This window comes from Sarcophilus harrisii, chromosome 5, assembly GCF_902635505.1.
Source record: "Sarcophilus harrisii chromosome 5, mSarHar1.11, whole genome shotgun sequence".
Classification (NCBI taxonomy): Eukaryota; Metazoa; Chordata; class Mammalia; order Dasyuromorphia; family Dasyuridae; genus Sarcophilus; species Sarcophilus harrisii.
In genome coordinates, this window is record NC_045430.1 from 148,985,671 (window position 1) to 149,013,440 (window position 27,770).

The window sequence follows — 27,770 nt, forward strand, 5'->3', positions numbered from 1 at the left end:
AGAGCTAAGGAGACCTGGGTTCAAGTCCCCTTTTTTTTTTTTTTTTTTTTTTTTTTTTACCAATTATGTGCTCTTTTAACCATTTAGCATCCCAGGTAACACTGTAAAAAAGGAATTGGTAACTTCTTTATGTCATGGATCCCTTTGGTAGTTATAAAAATAGTTAAAAAAAAAAAAATTCATAGACTCAAAGTTAAGAATCCCGCAGGTAAGATTATTAGTGTCATTAATCTTCACTGATCTAGCCTGTGTCCATATCCAGATAAAATCACAAGTCTGAAATGGGGAGAGGAACCACTTACATTCAAGTTGTAAAAGTAATATGCTGTAAAATTTTGGCTTAGTTTTACCTATCTTGATACTTTTTTTCTAAAAACATTAAACACTTCATTAAAAATGAGACATTGTTGTTGTACTATTGATTGAAGACAATTTTTATATAAATCCGCTGCTTTTAGGAATTTTCAAATACTTGTGCCCTAAGACTGTCTCGGTGGATTTATTTTTATTTTATTCATACATACATAAACACATACATATACATGTCATTATGTTACTGAAGAACCATCCATCTCCTAAGTTTTTGAAATAAGATCATAAAAAAGGCAAAATAGATGTCTGCCTTTTGTAATAATGTTACTAGTAACTTGAAAGTAAAGCTTAATATTTTTAAGGAACAGAAAAGTATTATTAAAAGCTGAAGACTGTAAGAGAAGGATACAATATTCTTCTTCCTCAATAAGTATCTTTTTAGTTTAAAATGAAATCCTTTTTTCAAAAATTTAAGTTTACATTCATAGAATTTTGGGGTTGGGGGCAAAAAAAGAATTTTGGAGTTGAACTCAAGGATCATTAAGTACAGCCACTTCATTTTACAGATGATAAAACTGAGGCTTAGAGAGGTTAATTACCCAAAGTTACACCCAAAGTTACACAGATTGTAACTAGAATCTTAAAATTATGAACAGAGAATTAATTTTATGGTACCAGAATCTTTGCTGTAAAGAAGATATTAAGATAGTTGCTATTGACCCCTATAGCTGTACTGTGCAATCTAGAGGTGATTTTACCTTCATCTTTTTTCCATTAAAAAGATCCAAAGATGCTATTAATGTGATTTATGTAGCCTTCAACACAACTACTTATCCAAGTATATATTCTGCTTCTGTATTGAGGACAGATTCTTAAGTTTGCATTTAAGGTATTTGTGAAATTAACTTGGACATAGCCTTTGGAAGGTCCCAGTGATCTATAAATAGTATGGGTATTCCCCAATTTGAAGACTGTCCTACAAGATGACAATCCAACTACATAATGAAGAAAATTAAATAATATTACCAAAAACCTTCTTTGCTTAATAAGATAATAAACATGGGCTCTATTCAAAATTAATCTCCCCTAAAATTGGAGGGTTTTTTAAAATCTTAAGGACTGTGGGTTCTGCACAAAATCAGTTGTGTAGGTTCCGTATATGATAGGCTCTGTAAAACTAATAGAGTGTAGTGAGGATATCATTGGACTTGGACTCAAAATCCTTGGATTAGTTCTGTTTTTTTATATATGACTGTGGACAAGTCACTTAGCTTCTTCAAGCCTTGGTTTCTTCAGTTGTAAAGTGAAAGAAATAGTTGCAATTTCTACCTGTTTCACAAGGTTGATAAGATCAGTTAAGATAATTTTTGTGAAAATAATGAAGAGCCATACAAATTTAAGATTATTAACTGTACTTTTAAAAATTAAAAGGGAGTTTCTACTATATAAAAGGGAATATAATTATTTGCTTGTCTGTTATAAGCAAATTTTTAATATGTTAGGTTTTTATGAGGGCAGTCAGTAAATTGTTCAGTTATGAAGATTCACAATATGATTGGCCTGTATTAGAAAATATCTATAAAGCAAATTTCTCTCCTCTTCTCTTCTCCCCACTTATAGATGCCTCTGTTACTCAAGAATTTATTTTCCTAGACTTGACCTCTAAAGTAGGTGTTACAATGAAGAATCATAGAATTTCTAGATAAAGGCCATAAATAAATTTTTGATCTCTTCTGAACAAAAACCTAAAAAATCTTTTAAACTTGTTTAGAGTCAAAATTTTAAAACTTTAAAATTATATAATATATAATTTCTTTTAAAAATGAAGAAGCAGAAACCTATCTAAAGTGCTTTTATCACTCAAAAAGTACATGGAGTTTTCACAAAGTATTTTCAGAACCAATATATGTATTTTCTAGTGTAGAATTTAAATGTACTGTAATGGTATTAATCTGGCAAGATAATGTGACTGATCCTAAAGCTAACTATTTTATGCCATCATTAGAAATTATTCAGTTTTGAAATGTTACATTTCTGATATTTGCTCACTATGAAAAAAATGATTTACTAAAATAATTTCTCATCTCCAATGGCCTACTGAATTTACCCACTTTTCACTTAGTCATAAAACACAGATTGCTGAAACTTTCTCTTTGCCCTCTTTTGGATTTACTCTTTCTTAAGTACCCTCATTTTATTAGTCAACTAGATTCCACTTTTGTCATTCCCTGCACACTGCACAGAGCCATTCATCAAAGTTCTCTTGATTTCCCCTCCTCTCCCCTCACCTTTTCTAATCACTTTCCTAATCTTTCTGACATCTACCATTCTTGGCTAGATTTTTATTACATTATGCCTGGACTTGGATCATAATGCCCTTCAACAAGGCTTTTCTATTTCTAGTCTGTCTTTAATAGTCTCTGCATTTTGCTTATTTATAAAACACCATTCCTTGGCTCAGAACCTTTAAGAGTTTTCCATAAAGGCATAGAGAATCAAATATAAATTCTTAACCTGATAATTAGGACCTGATCCAGTCTAGTTCCATCCTAATTATCTAAAACTTCTCTACACCACTTGACTCACTAATTATAACTCTGATCCTGGAACATGTATTTTTTTGTTGTCTATTATATGCATCATTCCCAGGACCTTGATTCCTTTGGCTCTTTTGCTGTGCCTTTTTTTAATCCCTCAAGGCATACCTCTTATAAGCAATCTTTTTTTCTCCTATATTTGGTCTTTGCCAATCTTTTGGCATTGATCATGGTTTAAAAAAAATTTTTTTAATGGACCAGACCTTTGATTCAATTGACATAAAAAACTCTTGGTGAAGAAACTTTTTAACCAGCTTGGTACCTGTTTTGAAATTTATACTTTTAGAGAGTTACCTGAAGGTACTCAGGTATTAAGTGACTTGTCCACGGTCACACAGGTAGGTAGTACATGTCAGAGACAGATTTTGAATCCAATTCTTCTTGACTCCAAGGCCATCTCTAATTACTGTTTACTACCCACATATTTATCTGTCCTGATTCCTCAACTAAAATTAATAGGTCTCTGAGTCTCCTGACAACTTGTTTGCATCCCTATCATTGCATTGGTGGTAGATAAATATTTATCGATCATGTGATGATTACAAAATATTATTTAAGGAAGTAAATTGTTAAATACTTTTATTCCAATATGTAGATTAAATTATTAAGCAGCCATACAGATAACCACATAAAATTTATAATTCAGATTTCAGTGAAAGCCTTTTTCCTAATATGTTATGAATTAGTGTGACATGTTTTTGAGTAGTATTGACTGTTCTGCACTTGAGTAAAGGCAGGGCTGGAATTAATTAATTGGTAATAGAACAAGATATTGTGTCCTCAGCTAAATGTCTTGCTCCTTATTGTAATTCTTTCTCTAAGATATGGTCTTTGTAGTTATAGTTTAATATTTAGATATAAATTGTTTCCATAAAAATAATAGTTTCTTATTTTAATTAGAATAGTGTCCCTATATAATAGATTTAATAACTTAAAATTGCACTAAGATTTTGGGTCACTCTGAATAACAACCAGTCCTAAATAAACTCTTTGCAATGTAAGCAGAGATAGAATTATTTTTGCTGTTTTTTGGCATCAGGTGATAGTTGCTTTCTTCTCTGATACCCAATCTACTTCAGATAACCTACCCACTTAAATATAAAACAGATGAAAATGCCAAATGATGCAGCCAAACTTAAAATTAAAATAGGAAAAGGAGATGTTGTAAGAATGTCTATAATATGTCTTTCTGCCTGATTCAAAGCACTTTTTGTTTATTAGAAAAATCATTCTCATCATATTCATACCCTGTATACTTGAAATATTTCTAGTAGTTTAATCTTTTGCTCTTCATTGTAAAGTCTACAAGATGATGTAGTGAGATGGAGTGCTACTCTTGTAATCAAAACCTGCCTCAGACACAAATTGTGTTATCCTGAGTAACTCACTTAATTTCGATCAGCCTCTGTTTTCCTTTTTTGTAAAATGAGAATAACACCTCATAAGACTGAGGATCAAATGAGATAATGTAAAAGTGCTTTGCAAATCTTAAAGTGCTAAAAAAAAAGTTTTTATTATTACTGTTATTATTAGCTTTATAGAAATTATACCTGTATTCTAGAAATTGTTTTGCCTAATTATTTGGACAGATACAGAAATTCAAACGAGAGTGCCTATGGCATTCTCAAAACAGAAGCAATATGTTGTGGTAAGAGCACTAGACTAGGAATCAGTCAACTTCCTAGCTATGTGACATTATTATTTTTATATCTCTAGGTTTGCTTCTTTATCTTTAAAATGAGAAATACTAATAATATCTGTCCTGTCTCATGGGGTTTATTATAAGGCTAAAGCTAGATAGTTTATTGGAAAGTGTTCTTTAAAGTTTGAAGTCCTAAAAAAATATATAGTTTTTAATATATATAAATGCATATTTTTATAAAAAAAACCCAGAAATATGATAGTTTTCATTACAATGGAAGTCATTTATACATTTTAATAATAAAATAGAGGGTTTTTTTGTTTTCTCACCTGAAATATCTGTTTAGTAACGCCTTTGAAATAGTTCATTCTGCATTGAGCCTAAATTATATTTTCCCTATGTCCCTTTCCCTCTAATTTTAGGCTGTAATTTTATATTCTAAGATTGGAAGTGAGAGGCAGCGTGGCATAGTGGATAGAGAGCTGGCCTCCGAGTCAGGAAGACCTGGGTTCAAGTCCCGCCTCTGACACATACTGGCTGTGTGGCAAGTCACTTAACCTCTCAGTGCCCCAGGCAACTCTCTAAGACTGTAAGTTGCAGAGAAGGTGCTGATTTGAAATTGGTAGATGAAATTCCTCATTGAAAGTGTCCAACACATATGAAATCACAGGTCCAGTCAGTAAAAGAAAAAAAAATTGGAAATTTACCTTTGTTTTAAAATCTGTGTGTTTTTGCAGACTTAATATGTGGTATGATATAAAGAATACTGGAACTACTTAGAAACCTGAGTTATGACTATGGTACCATTATTATCATTACTACTATTGCTACTACTATCACCATTACCATTACTATCTGTGACCTTGGGCAAGTCACTTAACCTTTATGAACCTGTATTTCTTTATCTTTTCTTAAAGACTGGTAGTAAGTTTAAGATCCCTTTGTCATTAAAAATTTTATGATTCTTTGATACATTTTTACAATTTATTTTCTTCATTGGTGTTTAACTTTGTTAAAATCACTGGGGCCATCTACTGACAGAATTTGGTAGAGCTGCTAGAGCTTATGAAGCAAATTTAAAATGACTTTGATTTATGCCATAGGATACTGAAAAGATTTGTGTAAATTTTAGGAATATTTTCCATTCACTTTGAAAAATGCATTTCAAATCTCATTGATAATTCAGTTGTCATGGAACCTATTATCTTAGCCTTATCTCTCTGCCCCTAAGCTTAACTCTCTACTAGTTAACTATTTAGATGTTCTAAGATACCACTTTTTAGAATCCTCATTTCTCAATGTGAAATGATACTGTGTTTTATGTTTTGATATTAGTTTAGATTTTTTTTAACTGAGATGTATCCATATACTTTAAATTGCCAACATTTTTGTTAAGATAATAGTCCTGGCTTTGCCCCTTACTACCTTTGTGATGGTAGGCATGTCATTTAAGCTCAATCAGTTGTTTGTTTCTTCATCTGTAAAATAAAATCTTGAATTATATGATCTTTTCTAGCTCTTACTTTGTTGTTCTATGACAGTTAAATTATTTTTAAACACCTTTTTCCCCAAAGATGCTTTAATAGTTAAGCTCTGGTGAACCAAAATCTCTATTTGTAATGCACTAAGAATTCTATTTTTCTTCAGTTCTGTTCTTCCCCTGCCCAGTACACAGACAGACAGACACACACACGTAAATAATTTATCTTTTCAGTTCTTATTTGTCCAAATGACATGACAGCAGACTTAGAGGTGTGTCCTCCTCGCTTCAAGCAATGGTGTTAACTGATATATAAGACCACTTCAGTTCTGATTTGATTAAATATGTCATTTAACCACTTGTAAACAACCAATTATAAAACCAATCCTATTATAATTTAGCTAAAACAAACTCAACACTCCCCAGTACAACTTATGCAGCATTTTAATGTTCAGTCTTTTTATTATTAGTGGTAAAAGAGAGTTCAACAAATGGAAGACTTCTTAGTATGAAGATTTTGTGGATTTAATTTATACCTTTGTCAGTTTAGAATAAGCCAGAAAAAATAGTTTTAGGCAAGGGTTCACTCTACTTTATGGAGGATATATTCTATAGGAAAATATAATTTCTGACTTAATGTCATTAGTGTGTTGTTTATACTGCTACTTAACTAGATATGATAATAAGGGTGAGACGGACAATAGAGGTTTAAATGATAAGCTCTGTGAATCTTAAGTATATGCTACAAATTTCTCTAGTAACTGAGTTTTTACTTTCCTTTTTCCTCCCTTTTTGTCTATGTCACTCTTTTTTTCCTGAATGTCAGGATAGAGGAATAATTCTGTTCTTAATTCTTGAAGGAAATTTCTTATATCTTTAATTTCTTGTTTCCAGCCCTTTCATTTCAGTTATTCATCATTTGTGGATGTAAGCACTTGAAATTCCTACTTTATGAAGTTTAAGTTCTTAAAATTGCCTTGTAGATAAAGGAAGTCTTGTTTCTGGGATAAGAATGAAATGGAAATTATTTAACGAGAAGATCAAAAAAATCTTGGATGATAGTTTCCTATTATGTTTAGCATTTTCAATTCTGTGGCCAAAACCTACAAAAATAATATAAGTAATCCTTAGTTTTGCCTTTTCACATGGATTTTGTGTTTTCTTATCAAAAAATAGCTTAAAGAAGTGGACTGGGATTCTACACTGATACTGCTGTATTTCTGTAGTTCAGGCTTAACTTCAGCTTCTTCCTGCTTTATCAAAGGCAGGGTTTGATTGTTTTGAGTTTTTTGTTTTTTTGTTTTGTTTTGTTTTTGGACAAACCCACTCAACTCTTTGAGTTTTTCTAGGAAACAGATTGAGAACCTTCTTCTGAATTTAAATCACCTAAAGTTGGGAGCCCAGGCTCTAAGATGAAGTATTCTCCTGCTTTCCCCACCCCCTCCTTTTTTTGTCTTTTCTAGAAAGTAGCATAAAATTTAGCTCCTAAATCGAAAGGAAATTTGAATCTTGGTTCAAAGTGTTAGTAGAAGAACTAAGTAAATAATCAGTTAAAATACTGATTACAATTTGGCTGTAATAGATTGGGGGAATCAGTCAGGGGTGAGTCAATTGGGGTTAAGTGACTTTCCCCAGGGTCACATAGCTAGGAATTATTAAATGTCTAAAGCTGGGTTTGAACTCAGATTGACCTGACTATAGGACCAGTACTCTTTCCACTGCGATATGTAGCTGCCCCATGTAATTGATTTTTAAAAGAATTTGTATTTATTTTAAGAAATGACAAAAGCTATTTTAGGCTTTCCTATAGTCTTTATTACAATTATGTATTTTATAATTGGAATGGGGAGAGGGAAAGTGTTAAAAGAATAAGAGAGACCAGTAATGCTTAAATTAATAGTGGATTTTGTATTTTTTTAAATTATAGTATATTTTAACTTAGATTGAAATGGCATTTCACCTTAAATGTAGTATAGCTAGACAATGACTATAAGGGAAGGAGGGAATTGGCATGTAATCATAACCTTAGATGTTATGGTCTTCAAGGGAAGAGAAGTACCAGAGTTAATTTTCTTTCATAAAAAAATTCATCAAAGCTAACACACACAGCTTTGCTAAACTCTGTTGACTCTCCTTAACCCATGTTTGTATTAATAGTGCCTATGACTGCCAAAAGTTACACATTTCTATTTGGCAGTTTTATTCTGACTGATTTCCCATTACTTAATGTCATTAATAGGGAAAATAAACAGGGATCATATAGATGTAGAGTGTTTTAGTTTCCATTAAAAAAACCCCCAAAAAACAGGAAGAAGGGATATAGCCAGAATCAAGTCTATTCCAAGTGATTTTACAGGTATCAGATGAGGATTAGGGTTTTTTGGTACTATTAACCTCTGCATACTAGCTGTGCTTTAAGATAGCCTGCAGCATATATAGAATAAGCTCTCAGAACAGGTTCTAGGTCCTTGGAGTCACTTCTAACTTCACTTGCTTCTTTCCTATGGAAATACACAACTAAACATTTAGCCCCTTGATTCCAAATTGGGGGAAGAGGGGTGGAGTTTAAATTCAATTATAGAACATATATAGGGCAGGATGTAAATCCCACAATAAAGATAAGATCTGTCACTTAAACATTAATTCTTAGGGGAATAAAGTTAAATGAATTATTTAATTTCCGCTCCATTAAAATATTGATTCTTGAGGTACTGAGGTTAGAAATTATAAGAATCTTTTTAAAGTTGGTCACTTAATTACTAACAATTTCCCCTTCCCCTTCATGGCAAGGTTATAAAGTGATATATAACTGTCCAGATATATAAAATAACACAATGAAAAGATCATACTGGGAGTAGAGAGCCCTGGATTAAAATCTTAGACACTTGCTAATTATGGAACTCTGGGCAAGTCATTTGACACAAGCCTCAGTTTACTTAGCTATAAAGCAGGGATATTTCAAGGTTGTTGTGAGAAAATAAACACTTTGAAAAACTTAATACACTCTATAAATGTCTCATATTTAATAATATTATTGTTGTTAATTACAATAATTTTATTAATATATTTACGAAGATCTCAAGGTTCCCCTGGTACCTCCTTACATAATTTTTCCCCTAGAGAAGGAAGTATGAAGCAACACCAGTCTGCTATCCGAACTTATCAACATTGACTCCCCAGAGGTGGGCAACAAGAACCCTAAGAAACACCTTTTGTGAAGTTTGCTTAAGACCTTGTTATATTACATAAACTTAGATAAAATTAAAAGATGGCCTAGCTTTCATAGCTTCCATTGTGTTAAGAATGACCCAGAATTATTCACTTGTAATGATAGGATATTGCTTGAGAATATGAAAATTCTTGATATTTGAACACTTATGTACATGTGGGTCATACAGTGAATTCTGTCCTTAAAGAGCTTTTAATGACTCTGGAAATGGGTACAGATAGACATGACAGAATGTAATAAAGAGTAAATTTGGCGTTAGTAGTATAGAAAATAAGAGGAGTTTAAAGAAAGAAGGGAGTTAAAACTTCTGAAATCATCTGAGAAGATAATAGAGGATAGGCTTTGAGGATAAAACTAAGCAGAAAGATAAAGTTAGGAAACCATTCTAGGTATTGTAAGCAAGGGCAGAAAAAGACAAGGATGTATCTAGTTTACCAGTTTCACAGAATTCCAGATTTGGAAAGGGACTATCGCATACTTTCTGTGAAAATCACTTGGATCAGATTATCTCAACCAGATTTTTTCCTACTCGAAATTTTCATCTAGTCCAAACAGAGGTCCCTCCACAATATGCCCAACAAGTGGTCATCTGGTTTCTTGAAGATCTCTTGTGATAGGAAATTCACTACCTTTCTAAGGCTACCTATTATGCTTTTGGACAACTCTAATTGTTAGGAAGTTTTTCCTTGAATTGAACTGAGATCTGCCATTTTGCAGCTTGTACCTGTTGTTTCTTCTTCCCTGGGGGCAAAAAGAACAATTTAATCCTTCTACCAGTGTCCTTTTAAATACTTGAAAACAATTATTCAATACCCATAAGCCTTTAGCATTGCAAGTTTTTTCACTCAGTAACTTGGGAGGCTTGGTTTCTGGTACCCTCATTTATCCTGGTGGTTTTCTCCTAGGCATATACTGTTGTCAATACCTTTCTTAAAATATGGAGTCCAGTATTGAATGTGGTCTTGACTAGGACTAAAGGTCTTTTTCATTCAAGCCAAGACCACATTAGGTTTTGTTTTTTGTTTTTTGTTTTTTTTGGCTGCCATGTCACATTGTTGACTCATTAAGGTTACTAAAAATCTCTAAACATTTTCCAGTAAACTGTTGCTCCCTGGTTTCCCCCCATCCTAAACTTCTGTAGTTATGTTTTTTAACTTAAATATAGGTTAAAATTTGAGAGGAAACATGGAATAATGGAAAGAGCACTGGACTTGGAACCGAGAGATGAATTTGAATCATGCCTCCAGTACTACCTCTGTCATGATGGGCAAGTTACTTAACATCTATGTAAAATAAAGATAATACCTATATACCTACCTCACAGGGTTGTTGTGAGGATCAAGGACATAGCACTCAGCAACCTCTAAAACACTATATAAATCCCAATATTACCTTAACTACTACAAAAACTATAATTTTAGAATTTGACAAAAGCCTATAATAATCACTTGTTACACTTATATAGAAAGTTAATATATCTGTCAAAAAAGAGTTCATTGCAGTTGTCAGAACACATCATAAACAGGTGGTATACTTTATCAAGCATTAATAATGATTAACCTCAGACACAGTGCCACTATCTGTCAAATGTGACTAAAGTTGTTTACCTCCAGCTTGAACCAGCTAGGATCCAAGAAGTATTAATTTAAAGGTCCACGTGAACTGAACCAATGATACCTCAACAAAGAAGCATCAACTAAATGGCTGAGTTTTGTTTCTAGATATGAAGGGCTTAGGATGACAATTAATGATCATATCACCTCAGAAATGATATAAGGGTTATCTCTAATGAACTTAGAATTAGCACTGAAGATTGTTAGAAAACTGCAACAATTCATTCCAGTTTTCCAAAAATTTTGTGCTTACCAAATAACCAGACACAGCCTGGTATGTTGAGTTATATGTATAGCTTATTATTATTTTTTTATAAACCTGCATATTATTAATCCCTTTATTACAAATACAGTCTTAAAAATAGTCTTGAGAATTCAACAAATAAATCTGAGATAGAACATCTTCATGATAAAGCTGTTGCCCATAATTATTCAGACATAATCTGTAAAATTTTCATAGCAATGTATTTAATGATATCACCATAGTGAGTGAATACCTAGTCTCCAAGCAAGGGAGAATGAAAAGTTTTCCAAAAGAAAAATTACTTAACCAAAGAAGTCAAAATCCTGTGGCAACGGGATGAGGTTTATGATGTCCTTTTTGCTACTGTAGTTGCCCAAGGGATATTTTTATTGAATTTATTTACTCAAAGTCCATTTTCTAGTGGCCCACATAATTTTAAATACAAAAACATTACATAATTTTCTAGAACTTTTTAAAGTTTCAATTTCATTGAAAAGGTGAGAAGAATGAAATTAACAGTAGAGGCAGGGATGGAAGAAAGAAGGATCTTGATATGAATCCCAATCTTTACTTACTACTAGTGTGACCTCAAGCAATTCATTTGGACAGGATAATCTCAAGGCCTCTTCCAGCTCTACACATGGTCATGTGACATGAAACTTTTCTGAGTATCCTGAGTATGAGAAAAAACATGTTATTTATAAAAATAAAATTTAAAAAAATATGGAGGTCAGTAAGAGGGTTGTAACAGTTCAAATAGATTGGAATATATGAGAGAGACAGTATAAAACACAGGAAAATTGAGTAATAGGACCATATTATTAAGGAATCTGAAAGCCAAGGAAAGCAGTCATGTTACCTGGACAAGAAGGAACCATTGCTTAGCTTTATAAGGGTATCCATGGATAAGTTTCAGAGAGTTTGAGAACTTTGATGAGAAACAGTTACATATCTATTTCCCCTAACCCAAAATTGAGGCTTTCTTTCAGTTATGATTTTGATAATGGGTTCATGGCACAGAAGTTATGAATCCTTGCCCTAGAAGTTAATGGTAATATTCAAAATTCATCAGCCTCTTAACTATTGGTAGTTATGTTTTAATTAACAGATATAGTATGTTGCTTTGTAGTGCCTTTAGAGAGCTTGTCCTGATGTTACCTAGTTCAGTTTATAGATTCAGATTAGTGTTACTCTGCATTTATCTTAATATTTGTCTAAACTAGAGGAATGGCATAAAGTTTTACAGTAAAGAAAATTGTCCTCAAAAGTTACTGAAATATACCTCAGGGTAAATGTAGAGAGAGATGAGTAGACAAGTTGTAAAAGAGATTCATATTTTGGGTAGGGGTTTTTTGGTATCTTTTCTCTTTTTAAGCAGTCACTTGACCTTTTTCTTGTATTTATATTCTACCCCCTCATTTACTACTAATCATACATCTGAACTAGGTTGTGAGTGAGATTTAGATGAGCTCTTCTGTTAATAAAGATTTGCAAGCTTTATATTACTTTGTGGCATCTTTTTCAATTGAGAACTTTTGTTCTAGTCTCTTAGCTATATTTTGAAAATAACTATGAATAAGTATAATAATAACCATTACAGTTGTCGTCTTGATGATTATATTTTGGCAAGAAGTAAAACTACAAGTATGTACAATTAATCCGATTTGAAAGTGGTTTAAAATTTTGCCTTGAAATCCAAATCCTGTGCTATGTGACCATGATACAGGACTAGTGCTTCAGTTAATTTTCTTATTATAGAGTTGTAAATTCTCATTGGTACAGAGAATTTCCACCCTATGGAGTGAGTACCTTATTACAATGAAATACATACTCAAAAGACATTAAGGTTATCTTGGCCATAAAGAGTATTATTACTCATAGGAAAATATTAAATTTTTTCAAATCTTTTGTGAAAACATATATAATACTATATTGGGAATGTGATAGTCTATTAGGGCATTTTTATGTTGAATTGAATACTGGTATGTTAATAAAGAGATGGTTTTATGTAGGTTATTTTGACATCATTGAAAAAGCACAGTGTAATTTACCATATACCTACCTGAATGTTTCTTCCACTCTCCTCCCTTACCCCTCATATCTGGACCTAATTTATTGTTTTTCTTTAGTGCATATCAAAGGGGTGTGTGTGTGTGTATGTTTTCACAGAGATGCTCAGTTTTTGTCACCAAGTTTTAATCCAACTGATTTGGATTTTCACATTGCTATGGACTTGATAAAGGTAGCTTTGTAGTATTCTGGGGCTCTGTATACACAAAGTTATTTGTAAAATGGGAGCTTTTGAAAATCTCACTATCAATAACTTGGACTTTGCATAGACATGGAATATGTCCTATATAACAATAAAAATAGCTATTCTTTTATATTGATGCACAATTATATGTACATATGTACAGGTATATATAATTACATATTGTCATATGTATAACTGTGTTCAGTGTCCTGTTTAATGCCTTGCTTGAAGTTAATCATGGCAGATGGTAGGGGGGGAAAGTTATCTGTGTTGTCAAATGCTATGCATGACATTGTATGAATATGGAATCTAAATGGGAGATACATTGTCCACAAAAAATTATTTCAGATAAAATGCTTCTCTTTCTCCCTCCCCCCCCCACCCCGAGGCAATTGGGGTTAAGTGACTTGCCCAGGGTCACACAGCTAGGAAGGGTTAAGTGTCTGAAACCAGATTTGAACTCAGATTTTTCTGACTTCAGGGCTGGTATTCTGTCCACTATGCCATCTAGCTGCCCCTAAAATGCCTTTTTTTTTAAAGGAGGGGGAAGGGAAGGGATGAGGTAATTGGGGTTAAGTGACTTGCCCAAGGTCACAAACAGCTAGGAAATATTTAAGTGTCCTGGGTCTGATTTGAACTTGGGTCCTCCTGACTTCAGGACACTATCCAGACCCTGTGCTATCCTAGCTGCCCCAAAATACTTTCTTACAAATCCATAAAGAATAACTGATAGTATCTTTTATTCTTGATTACAAATAGCTTTTATCTACTTCAGAATTCTGTGAAAACTTACCCTTTTACATTTTTGTGATTACTATGATGTGTGTGCACAGATGAGACTTAAAAATATTTTACAAAAACAATGAAAAATATGTGTTTAAAATTACTTAGGTTGTGGAACCAAGGAAAACAGGGTTCAAATTCTACTTATACTTACTAGTCATGTGACCATAGGCCCAAATTATTTACTCATTCTAGACTTCCTTTTCCCATTCTATAAAGTGTAAATAGTATTTGTAATAGTTCTTAACCTTACAAGTTGTAATGATTACCTAGAATTATCACACCCAAGTTTTTATTTAGTGCCTATTATAGGCCTAATACCGACTATACATACATGTGATACATTAACAAAAATGAAACATTCCTCTTCCAGAACATACAAAATAAACACAGACTTACTTCAGTAGTGGACATTGCATGTGGGGCAGGTAGATGAGGAAAAGACTTCATACACAAGATAGTATTGATCTGACTTTTGTAGGAAATCAGGGATTTTTAAAAGGTACTTGTGTGGAATACAAAAGTAGGAAGATTAGAAATTAAATTTCAAATTTGAGAACAGCAAAACAGTTTGTTTGGATGGCAGAATACACAAAGGAAAGACTGGGGTCAGTTTTGAAGGGCTTTAAATGTCAAATAGGAGTTGTATATTGTAATAACTTACAATTTTAATTCAAATAGGTATTTGTGATACAGAATTATAAACTCCTGGGAGGAGAGTATTTCTCTCAACAATTGGGATGTGTAAAAGATGAGTAGGCTTATGGATTGGTTTGTAGAAACTGAAGTAGAGATGTTTGGAGTAGGCATTGTTAAAGACCTAGAAGCCAGGAGAATAGGACTAGTTATATAGAGATGGGAGTTCTTTGTGTAGAGATCATGATAAAATCATAGGAATTAATGAGGTTATTGAGAGAAGTGAACTTGGGACAAAGCACTGGAGTATACTCACTTAGGAAGTGTGATAGTCATCAGATAAAGGAGAAATAGTACTAAGGAAGTGAACATCAAAGCATGACCATAAAATTTTGCAGAAAGGAAAAGCATGTAAGAGGAAAATGGTAATCAGCAGTTTCAATTGCTGCAAAGAAGTCGAGAAATATGTGGACTGAGAAAAAAGCTATAGGATTTTGCAATTAAATAACCATGTTACTGAGAAGTTAAAGTGGCTTATTGGAGGAGTCCATACAAAGTGTCAGAACTGGGAATTGAACTGATTATAATTTAGTGTGCTGTCCAATATATTATATTTGAGGGTCGGTGTCTTTATTGTTCATGTCACAATTTTGGAATCAGGTTATGAGCAGTTATAACCCTATGTAAATATCCTTTCAACTTTTTATCTTTAAAGTTTTAACACTTTGACTCTTAAAGACAACTGATTGTGGACTGACTGCTATATACTTAGGGGGAAAGGTGCGCACATGCGCATTTTTTCTGTTGCGGATGATTTTTCATGCTTGCGGCACTTAGCACCTTCTTGTTCTCTGTTTTTTAAAATTTTTTATTTTCCCCAGTTACACATTTTGTTATACATGAAATTTTTTTTTTTTTTTAAACATTTCCTTATGAGACATATTGGGAGAGAAAAATTTTAAAAAGGGGAAAACCATGAGAGGAAGAAAAAAAAAAGTGAACATAGCATGTGTTGATTTACATTTAGTCACCATAGTTTTCTCTGCATGTGGATGGCATTTTCCATCCAAATATTATCAGGACCACCTTCTTATTCTCTTGAATATACTGCATTCTTGAAAGTTTTCATGTCCTTGAACTAAAATTTCATGACTATTTTCCAGTATAATTTTGTTTTCTTTCTGTTTTCTCATTGAAGTCACAAAACATCAGAATATGACAACTTAGTTTGAAGTATCTTGTCATGTTATTAATAGAACATCACTTTTCTACTTCATTCTCCATAAGAGTGTGTCAGCTGCAGTAATCTTACTGTCTTGCTAGCTTATAATCACTGTGAACCAGCAAGTAAAATGGTGAATTCTATTCCATTACTGTTTTGGGCTCATGATAAAACCAGCTTCTTTAGTTGGGTCTCTTAAGAGAATCTGAGTGATTTTTTTTTTTTTCATTTCTCTGCAACTTCTTTATAGTTTTTGGTTTCTTTTTATAGTGAATGTTGTTAATAGTCCATTTACAACAAAAATTGTGCATTAAGAGCAGTAAAGGTTAAATAAGGTGAACTCCTTTGTTACAATAATGGTTCATTTTGGAGGGAAAGGGACATTCTTTATTACAAATACTACTAAAATGTAGTTGTCATGTAGCATGAATTCATTTAGGAAAATAAGCTATGGTCTCGAAATCAAGAAGCTCATAGCCTTTGTGATTTGGGGCAAATCACTTAAGGTATAAAACGAGTGAGTTGAACCAAGCATCCTTTCAATTCTAAAAGTAAATCAACAGATAGGTGATCCTTTTATACAGGTTGGTAACATAGGTCAAAATTATAAAAGTTGATTTTCCTACAGAATATTGTAGAATAAGAGAATTGGGTTCTTTTTCAATGACTGATTTTGTACCACAAACATAGTTATTCAGCCATAAAATGTGTGTGTGTGTGAGAGAGAAAGAGACAGACAGACTGTGAAATGCTTTTTAAATTATATATACATTGATTAAGGGCAACATAGTATCTAGATACATACTTCATATTCATTATTCTAGTGAATTGCAAGTACCCATTTAGTGTTTTTTGCCTGACTTCTTGAACAAATCAGAAGATTTAAGGAGTGCCATTAAGGTCATTAAATTCATCAAGTCTTATGATGGAAATTTTTCTAGGCTTTGAAAAAACATTTTTAAGACCATATGATGGCTTGGGAGCACAGGGGTGAGGGAACAATCCTGCATTGTTTAATTTGTTTTTCAGTTTTTTCCCCCACTATAAATTTCTCTATAATCAAGTCAAATTGTAAGTCGTTCTTTTGCGTTGGGAAACAATCTTCTCTTTATGATGCCATATACCTAAGGTAGTACTGTTAGCTTCACTTTTATACTGTTTTCAAAAAATAAGTAACTAAAATGTGAGAATCATCCTTTTGTATCAGATATTTTCATCTTTTAAGGTCTTTTACTACTTGTACTTCGTATTATCAAATTCTTTTTGAGTTTGGGGTGATTGGCACCAAATTCCTAGATCAAGGTAGTGCTGAATAGCAAGTATCTTTCCATCCTGACAATATTTCTTCACTTTGGACCTGCAATAGCGGATTATTTCTTAAATCTTTTATTGGCATAATTAAGAATAAATAAAAGGCTGCAACTGAGTAACTCATCTCTTTTTAATAAGGCAAATATACTAGAATCAATCCATCTATAGTCTTTCAAGTAGTCACCAGTTCTCTGTTTGATCACATTTTAAAGAGGTCTATATAGACAATATACTAGCTACACAATAAAGTTTGTCTTTTTAGTTTACATATTTTCCTTTGCCACTCTTTTCTCCTCCTTCCATTTTAAGTTCGTTGCCCATTCCTTCTGTTGCTATCATTTGCAACTTGAATCAAGAAAACCCAGAGAAGGATTTATATTGATGGTAGGGGGCATAGGGAAAGAGCTATTTGAAAGGAACACATTAAAAAATAAACTGGTACATTTTGTAATAATTTGGATATAATGGTTGATTTTTATCAAATTTCATTCTTGAAAATGTTGAACTGCCTATAGCAGAAATAATATTGGGAATACTGGGGAGTCTCAACAAGAGAAAGCATAGTTCATCATTAATGTTTTCTATAGGAAGTTGAGGCATGTTTTAAAAGAGAGGAAAGATAAGGACTATCAGAAGAGACCATGTCAAAACAGCATGTACAAAACAAGAGTTCCTTCTCTTGTATCTCTGTGGTGGTGGTGGTAGTCATGTGGATTGTCCAGAAAGAGAAGATAAATATGATAGGTAATAGGGTGGGATCAGAGAGCCTGGATAGTTAGTAATGAAGCTCATAGTTCTGTCTGATGTTGGCTAAGGTTGCCTTATAATATATCTCTGATATCTTAAAGGGGCTAAATCAAGGAACTAACTTTTTTAGAACATCATCTTTTAAACCCAGTTCTACTATGCGTAACAACCAAGCTCAGATACCTTCTATGAAATTGAAAACTCTTAATATCCATCAGGCTTATACTTGTGAGTTTACAATAATACCAGCTACTGTTTCCTTCTTGTAAAGTAAAAGTCCTGAATCCTTGGTTTTTTGTAAACTGTCTCATGACAGTTTTATTCCTATGTAATAGATTCTTATTAATGCTTTGGGTGTATCAGATGCATAATTTTGAGGACTCTGGGGGAGTTCAGAGTGCTTCTGTGCTTCTGTTTTGTAATCTTGAAAATATTTCCATTTTTTTCTGATGTATAAAGCTTAAAGCATTAGGGATGTTTAAATTTTGGTTCGCATCTGGTTGTTCTTTAGTATTAGATAATTTTTTCATATCAAATGAGGTGAGCAAGGTATCCTGTTTCATCTGGGGGCTATATGGATTAGGAGAGCCATGTAAAGTCTATTAAATAGTAGGCATTATTATTTCACACCAACTGATTTATAGAAGCTTTCTTTATTTGAAGTTATTCCCTGTAAATCACTTATTGGTAGAAGTAGAAGTGTATTTTGATGTGAATGTTGAACCTTTTTGAGCTAACTTAAAGTAGATGAGAAAATGAAGGAAATTCTGTTTGATACAACTTTTCTCTTCTCCTCTTTCTCTTTGCTTTTTTCTCCCTTTTCTCTCTTTCCCTTTCTCTTTTCTATGTCTCTCTTACTCTTTGTTCCCTCTGTTTTGCCTCTTATCCATCCCCTTCTATGTCATTCTCATTCCTTTTGCCTCTTTTGTCTTATAATTGCTCTTTATTCTTTCTTGTCCTTTGTTCTCGTTCTCTCTCTCTCTCTCTTTCTCTCTCCCTCTCTCTCTCTCTTCCTCCCCCCCCCCCCCCACCCACTTTCTCTCTCCCCAGACCAGAATCCGTAGAAGCTAGCCCTGTGGTAGTTGAGAAATCCAACAGTTATCCACACCAGTTATATACCAGCAGCTCGCATCATTCACACAGTTATATTGGTTTGCCCTATGCGGTAAGTGTCATGCACTTAAAGTAATCATTTGACATTTTCATTTTTAAATATGTTAGTTTTAGAAAGATGTTTGTAGTATGCTTAGTTTGCATCTTAAAGTGTTAACTACTTTGACTTGTTTGTAAAGCAGTAGATGAGCTTATAACACTGAAGACTAATTGAGGCTATAGAATAATTGAGAGATTTTGTTTTTTTGAGCAGGAAAAAATGAGAAGAAAAAAACAAAAAACATCTGCATATTCATAGATTATGCAAATCTGATCTTAAAAACAGAGATTGACATCTAGGAATAAAATATGGGCATGTGGAAATATTTGTGACATTATTGCTGCAAATTCTGGTAGAGGCTTCATAATATTTCTGCTCTTTCCAGAGGTTAAAGGGAGAGACTTTTGACAAACAGGAATGTTTTATATTTTTGATTTTGGTGTGGCCTGAAGATAAGGTAGTGACAGAAGCATAATATGGAGGATTTACAAAAAGATTATTTTTGGAAGAATGGAATGATAATAAAATGTTTGGCACAAGTCAGTATTTGAAGTAGTATTTTACTGATTTTTATGTAAATATGCAAATTGAAATGGTGGGATTGTATATTAAAATAAGTAACATTACAGCTTAGTGCATTTCATTGTTCCAATAAAATAATAATATGCTGTTTGTGTTTATCCAGGACCACAATTATGGTGCTCGTCCTCCTCCAACACCTCCAGCTTCTCCTCCTCCATCAGTTCTTATTAGCAAAAATGAAGTAGGCATATTTACTACTCCTAATTTTGATGAGACCTCTAGTGCTACCACCATCAGCACATCAGAGGATGGAAGCTATGGTACTGATGTAACCAGGTGCATTTGTGGTTTTACACATGATGATGGCTACATGATCTGTTGTGACAAATGCAGGTAAAATATTTCCCACCATTATTTTGTTTCACGTAATTTCTTCTAACTTTGACTTTTTAGTACATGGCGGCACAGATAACTATTATCACTTTAAAAGAATCTCTAAATTAAATTATTTTTTTTTAATGTGGGAAGCCTGCCACTATTATAATGTTGCCTATTTTGCTCCTACAAATGGCATTAAAAAAAAAAAGAAGCTATAATTAGCTCTCCTAGCCCCATCCTTAATTGGATAACAGGTGACACTGCTTCCAGACTTTGTCCATGTGGCAATAGTCTTTATAATCAATTTAACAACAATAATAATAATATTTTTTATAGAAATAGGGCCAGTTTGTGAATAGCACATTAAGTATTTACTTAAAGATTTGTTTGTACTGTATAGTCAGTTCTTATTATCCACTTTGGGGGATTTATACTTTTTTCAATTGATGTTTGTTTGACCTGACTCTCTCACCTCCTTTTGACTTGCACCTTGCAGCACTCTGGAGTCTCCTTGAACCAGAACCACAGTCTCCCCTCCCCCAACCCTGGTTCAGCCACCAAGAAAGGCCTCCTCCCCTAGAGAAGGTGTGATTGGGACAGAAAGTGGGCTTTTTTTTTTCTTTTCTTTTCTTTTTTGGGGTGGGAGGGAAGGATGGAGAGGGGATAGGAGCTCAGCCTGAGTCCATCCCTTGCATGGGCTGGGGAATAATAAAAGAGTGAGTAGTGAGGTAGGATGGGAAAGATGGATAGTTTTTTAGTGCTTCCTGAGACTGATCTTTATAGTGTGACCTTTTTATTGAATTGAAATGGTGTTAATTCCCAGAACATCAGGATTGCAAATATTCAAATGTGAGTATTAAAATACATTCCAAGTTTTTTTGTGGGTTTTTTTTTTTGTATTATTTGTGCTCTTGATCTCTTCCATTACCAAAACCTAATACAAATCAAGAGTTAATTTTGTTTATATTAAAAATCCAATTTCATTATTTTATTTTTGCAAAGAGTAAAAATTTAGAATTTTCCTTTTGTCAAAAGATATAACGGTTCTAAACAAAATACACATGGCATATTATGAAGTTGAAAATGAGAATTTCATTTCCTAACCCTCCAATCCTTATGACAAATCTTAAAATAAATGTTTAGGGAATCAACTTCTTGAGTATTTTTGCTTGCCTTGTCACTTTTAAATCTGCTATTGAAAATGTTTTTTCCCTATCATAATCTATATAAATATCAGCTATCTTTATAGTAGTGAATATTGTCTAATGTCATAAATAACTTGCTTTTGGTATGTTTTCATTTCCGTGCCAATATCCATACAATTTTTAGCCTATTTAAATTGTCTACATTGGCATACAAGTAATAAATACTTCTTTCTTAAAGTATTTATAATTAACATTAAATTTTATAGGTTAATGACATATTCTATAGATTATCTAGGCTATGTGATTTTTTTTCTCAGATGATCTTAAGAGAGGAGTCTTGTTAGTGTTTATTTTTCTGATTTTTCCTTTTCCTCAGTCACTTTTGTGCAGTGAGTTACTGCCTGTGTTCATTTTTCAAACGCATAATTCCTGCGTTGATAATTCATTCTCAGTTCAATCCTGTATTCCAGTTGTCTCCATGTTGCCCTTTACTTGGGTGTCTTACTGACAACCAAAACTTGCTCTGTCAAAAACTGAATGTTTTCCCTCCTCCTCCAAACAGGTCCACTTCCTAGCTTAGCTTTTATAAGCTAAGCTTATATTCTTCTGACCATACTATACTGTTACTACAACATGATTGTTCTCTCAGCCTAAAAGCATAGGACTTCACCTTTTGTTTCCTTCTTTTTCTCTTTTCTTTGTATATCTTCTATCCCTCAAACCTGAGCAGACATCCTCCTGCCCCATATTCTCTAGTTTATGAATAATAATAAATGGGTAACATTTTTGCACTTATTTTCCATTTAGTTCAAATATTGTTTATCGCATACTTGGATTATTTTACTAAATTTTTACTAAGATAGAAACTGATGAAACAAATTCTCTAATAAATGTAGGTTGATGAAACTGAGTTTTCTCTACAGGATAGCCAAGATTTTAATAAACAAATACAGATTTGTGAAATTTAAACAATCAAGTGTAAGAGCTGGAAAAGAAATTGAGATGCTTATTGTTTACAGTCTAGTTGTACTAAGTACATTTGGCTGAGGGGATTAAAGAAGATAAATAAGACTTTAGACCTTTTGGAACTTGTCTTAGATTCTTTCTTCATTGTCACTGTTTTTATTCTCGTCAATCATCTTTCACTCATATGAATGATTTCAGTAGCCTCCTAATAATCTTTTTTGCCTTCAGGTTTCTCCTACTTCTAAATATTCCCTGAATATTTCTACTAGATTCTTTATTAAATAGGGATGTCAGAAACATATAGTAACCTTCTAGAATTGAGCAGGGGGATGGTGCAAATCTAAATACTTCACTCTGATATTTTAAGACCCTACATGATTTTTCAGATTTCTATTTGAAAAGGAATTATTTACCTTATTCTCACCCTCTCCCCAAAAGCACCACAATAACCCCTGTTCTAGCCAGGTTGATCACTTTACTATCTTTCTAATACTCAGTGTTCATTTCTACCTTCATATTCAGTCTTTAGTCCCTTCTATTCTTCCCAAGAAAATATATTCATAACTCAAGTTTGATCTTCTACTGAAATTTTTTTCTCGTACTCTAAGGTTCATCTAGCCATCCCTGAACACCTCTATCTCTTGCAGATAATTGAATTTAATTTAGCAGGTGATTATTTATAATCTTCTATTCTGATTGTCTTATATAGCAAGATTGTAAGCTCCATGGGAGCAGGGTCTATGTCATATATTTTTTAAAATTCCTGACAACTGTGCTTGACACATAGTAGGTAATCGTTAAATACTCATTGAATTGAACTTCATATCTTAAGTTTTGAGAGGTCTTATCTAATAGTAATTTGTTTTCTTTTTTTTTTTTTTATTTTTTTTCAAAGTGTTTGGCAACATATTGACTGCATGGGGATTGATAGGCAGCATATTCCTGATATATATCTGTGTGAACGTTGTCAGCCTAGGTGAGTGGTAGTATATCTGGTGATATTTATATTAATGGTATTACTCACTTACCAGAAATCAGAATTCTGATCTGAAGAAGTTGATTTATTAAGTGATTAGATTTACTGTTCAGTGTTACTGGACAGACACTAAGTACCACCCCCTCACCCCTCCACCCAAAAAAAGAACCACCCTCAAACTTAAATGTCTGTCTCATCTTTGGTATTATTTTTCTTCCTTACTATATTTCTTTTAAAGCCTGAAAATGACCATATTAAAAACAGTTTTGATACATAAAGACCATGCATATTTTAGTTTAAGTACATGGACTACTAGGAACTAAATAGCTAATTAATGAAGGCACATTCTCCAGATCTACTGATCATTGTCAAATAGAAATTCTAGGATAGCTTTATGATATTCCAGCAGATAGTGGGGTGTGTCTGCTAAGCAAATAATGGGTAATTGAGTCCTTTGTTGCATTTATGGTATGGCAGACTCTAGATGTTACTTGATGAAGATATTTGGAAAGGCAAATAAATTTAAGTGATAAAAGGAAAAACAGTAAAAATTTTCTTGTATGATAAAATAATACGTTAAAAATATTGAGGCTGAAAGAAATGAATTGCTTTAAGGCTTTGAGGAATTGCTGTTTCTAAAGAGAACCAAATAATATTGCTAGCAGCTTAAATATTAAGATTATTTGTTCTTCAAGTTTTGATAAACAATTTTAGCAAGGCAGAATGTTCATTCAAGGTAACATTTAAGTACTATTTTATCAAAGTTATTTTTCCTATATTTACTTTATGAAACTTTGATATATTCTTAAATGTTAGTTTGTCACATGCAAGGCACAAAGTCTAGAACTAAGCTTTGATTTTCAAAATAAAAAATTTTAAGTTAAAATAAAGTTCATTCAATAGGAATCCACCACATAGAAGAGCATGCATAATGCATTTTATCTGCAGCCAATTTATAAAATAAGTTCTTATAATACTTAGTATGTTTTTAATCAGGTAAGTTTCATTTTTATTTTTATTCCTATGTATATTATATATGTGTATATGCATACACAGAGACAGATACAGAAAATAGTTTTATAATGTGCTAATTATCTAATTTTTTTTTATGTGTTTGTGTGTGTGTGTGTGTGTGTTAGGAGTTTGGATAAAGAGAGGGCCGTGCTGTTACAACGACGGAAAAGGGAAAATATGTCAGGTGTGTAAAAATGGAAAGAAAAATTGTAAAATTTTATGCTGTGCTGGATAAAATTCTTTTCAATTGGGAACAATTGGGAAGTGATATTTTTGAAATGCATACTATTAAAATTAATTGATCTTAATTTTTTAATCTTGTTGAGAATATTTTCAATACATATAAAAAGGTGATATTTTGGCTTGTTTTGAACTTGCCACTATAAAAATTCTTTATGATTGTTGAGTCCTGTTCTGGTTTTTGTGCTGACTTGTGTCAATGGTCTTTAAGGGTAATGGAGTTTTGAGGGATTTTTTTGTTGTTTTCTTCTTAATTCTCAAAAACTATGCATTTTTTTGAAAGTCAACTACAGGTCTTGCCGACCAGGATTTTAATCATTTAAAATAGTTGTTCCATCAAACATTTTGATCATAGGATCTTTTTACACATTCTTAAAATTATTGAGGACCTTAAAGATTTTTTTGTTTCTGTGAGTTATATCAACCAATATTTATTGTATTAGAATCAAAAGTAATTTAAAAATACGTTAATTCACTTTTAAAAATGATTGTTTTGAAAAACAAAAAATAGTGACAAGATTGGTATTGTTACTTTGATATTTGGCTTAATGAAGACATTTGAATTCAAATTTCTACTTCTGTATTCAGTCTGTTGCAATATATTGTTTTGGTTGCAGTGTATGAAGAAAATTCTGCCTCACATAGGTATGTAGTTGGAAAACAGAAGAGTATTTTAATAGACAAGTAAACAAAAGTATTTAATAGACAAATAATTAATATTATCATGAGAATAATTTTGATTTCAAGGACTTCTTCAGAGGATCTCAGTGATTCTCCAGGAGTCCAGAAACCATATTATGAGATCTGATAGTCCAACATAATTCTTGCAACAGTGACTAAACTGAGGCTCATGAAATCTGAAATAGCTTGACCAAGGTCACACAGCTATTAAGTGGAAGAGCAAACAGAAAAATCATTGTCTTATGATTCCCAAGACTACTTATTCTTTATACTGTGCTATACTTCTAGTGACTTAAAAAACATAGTGTTTATGTAATTTCATTTGCAAAAGGATTTTTTCTTTTGTAAAACTTTTTAAAATACGGTAGAATGTTATCCTCATCAGTGGATTTTAAATGAATATTTTTATTTTGTATTTCAAAGAAGAAAAAAAATCTTTTATTCCAAGTAATGAATATTGCCTATAGTGCTAGAATTGTATTTTTGGGATAGAGTGTGAAAATGATTTTTTAGTGTTTTATTTTAAAGAAATTGTGTTTTTCAAAATCCTAGAAGTCTTGGGAGCTTTTAGTTTTTAATATGGACTAATGTTTTATTTTTAGACATTACATCGAGGGGGGAATATTAAATGTGTTTTAATTTTGGATTAAAAGATGGTGATACCAGTGCAACAGAGAGTGGTGATGAGGTTCCTGTGGAATTATATACTGCATTTCAGCATACACCAACAACGATAACTTTAACTGCTGCGAGAGTTACCAAGGTCAATGATAAGAAAAGGAAAAAAAGTGGGGAAAAAGAACAAAATATTTCAAAATGCAAAAAAGTAAGGACAACTTTTTGTATGATAAAGAAAATCTGCATGTAACTGCAAACAAAAAGCTTAAGTATGTGGCAAATGCATGAAATATTGTTTATTGGTTGTTTTGATTTTTCTTGTGTTGGATTTTCATGCTAACTGTATCATTTTAGTTAGTAAGTCCTTCAAAAAGTTGGGGAACAATAAAATGATTATAAGCTACATTATTTTAATAACTAAATTTATATAATATTAGGTTTAAGTTTTATAATATTCAGTGAAATACCCTTTTCACAAATAACAGCATACTGAATTTTTATTAGATATGTAGAATTTTTGTTGGTTTTAGCATTCATTTTGGAAGGATTCTTTTTAAAATTCATTCAGTTTAAAATGGCACCATCACTTTTTGGAATTCTCTTCTAGTACACAAGTATGACAATATAAACATTTATGGCTTTATTATATTGCTAATTTTAGTTTATCGCTGTTAAGTTTTTGTTTTTCAAAAAATGGCATGCAAAAATTTAAGTGTTACAGCCATTGTAAGTTTATGTTCATGTATATGTTGTCCCCAAAAGCATTATTTAAGTACTTATCCAAAGCCTTTATATCTTGCTATTTAAATAAGGCATATTTTGAGGTAAAATTTAATCCATCTTCATAAATAGATTTGAATTTTTTCCACTGTATGAAACGTTATGATATTTAAAAATGAGGATATAAAACTCTTATTTTTGTTAAGATATTTTTGGCAAATTGGAGATAAAATTGAGTTTATTTAAAAGAAACAAATATGGGGAGCACCAGTCCTGAAGTCAGGAGAACCTGAGTTTAAATCTGGCCTTAGACACTTAACATTTCCTTAGCTGTGTGACCCTGGGACAAGGCACTAAACCCTAATTGCCTCAGCAAAAAAAGAAACAAATGTGGGTTTCTAGCTTAATGTTATTTATGATTGATAAATATGCAAATTAAAAATTGAATAAATTGATGCTTAAGAAAAGCAGTTAAAGAAAAACTACACTTTTTAAAAATAATAACTTTTACATTTTCAAACATGCAAAGATAGTTTTCAACATTCATCTTTGCAAAACCTTGTGTTCCAAAATAAGAAAAACTACACTTGCTCTACTTCTTAATTATACTTGATATTTTCAGAAATTGAAATTCTTAATGAGAAAAGTTTAGAAGATTGGAATAAGGTAAAATTGACCATTGAAGACATATACTCTAAAATTTTTCATTTTCTGTTCATTTTGCTATTATTTTTTTCCTTCACTCCCTTTAACTCCCTTTAACTGCCAAGTCTTTCTATTCTGTTGTGTAACCAACTGCCTAGTCAATGTGTCTATCCAAATTTGTCAGATTCTACTCATTGGCAAGATCATTACTTCCTCCTTTCTGACTTGTCTCTATAAGCAGTAACACCAGTTTTCTGCATCATTCAGTTTTGAAATTTGGAGTCATTTTTCATTGTTGTTTCTTTTATTTTCCACAACCATTTAGTTACTATATTCTGCTGCATTTTCATTGCTTTTCTTAAACATTAACTTTAATTTTGTCACTCTTATTTAAAAGATCCATTTTATATTAACTTGAGTCTTTGAACTCTGAAAGACGTCCTATCCTGCCCTTCAAAGTGCTCTGTAATACATCTTTAGCTCAAAATTATCTGGTTTTATATATATATACATATATATATGTGTGTGTGTGTGTGTGTGTATATATATATATGTGTGTGTGTGTATATATATATATATATGTGTGTGTGTGTGTGTGTGTGTATGTATATATATTTTCGATTTATATGCTTTAAGCAAAGA

General features: G+C 32.3%; 1 protein-coding gene across 7 annotated transcripts in view; it reads left to right on the top strand.

Annotated features, from left to right (window-relative positions):
* The window catches only part of KMT2E (lysine methyltransferase 2E), an 83,656-nt gene that overhangs the window by 21,512 nt on the left and 34,374 nt on the right, over window positions 1-27,770 (top strand). For 4 of the 7 annotated variants that reach the window (XM_031938718.1, XM_023504768.2, XM_031938716.1 and 1 more), the window contains 5 exons: window positions 19,121-19,235; window positions 19,909-20,138; window positions 23,130-23,210; window positions 24,350-24,408; window positions 25,799-25,971. In XM_031938718.1, coding sequence (XP_031794578.1) covers window positions 19,121-19,235; window positions 19,909-20,138; window positions 23,130-23,210; window positions 24,350-24,408; window positions 25,799-25,971 — 658 coding nt within the window. Of the gene's footprint in view, window positions 1-19,120; window positions 19,236-19,908; window positions 20,139-20,619; window positions 20,709-23,129; window positions 23,211-24,349; window positions 24,409-25,798; window positions 25,972-27,770 lie in introns of those variants that run through there. The other 3 variants (XM_012550933.3, XM_031938717.1, XM_031938720.1) reach the window with 3 other exon arrangements.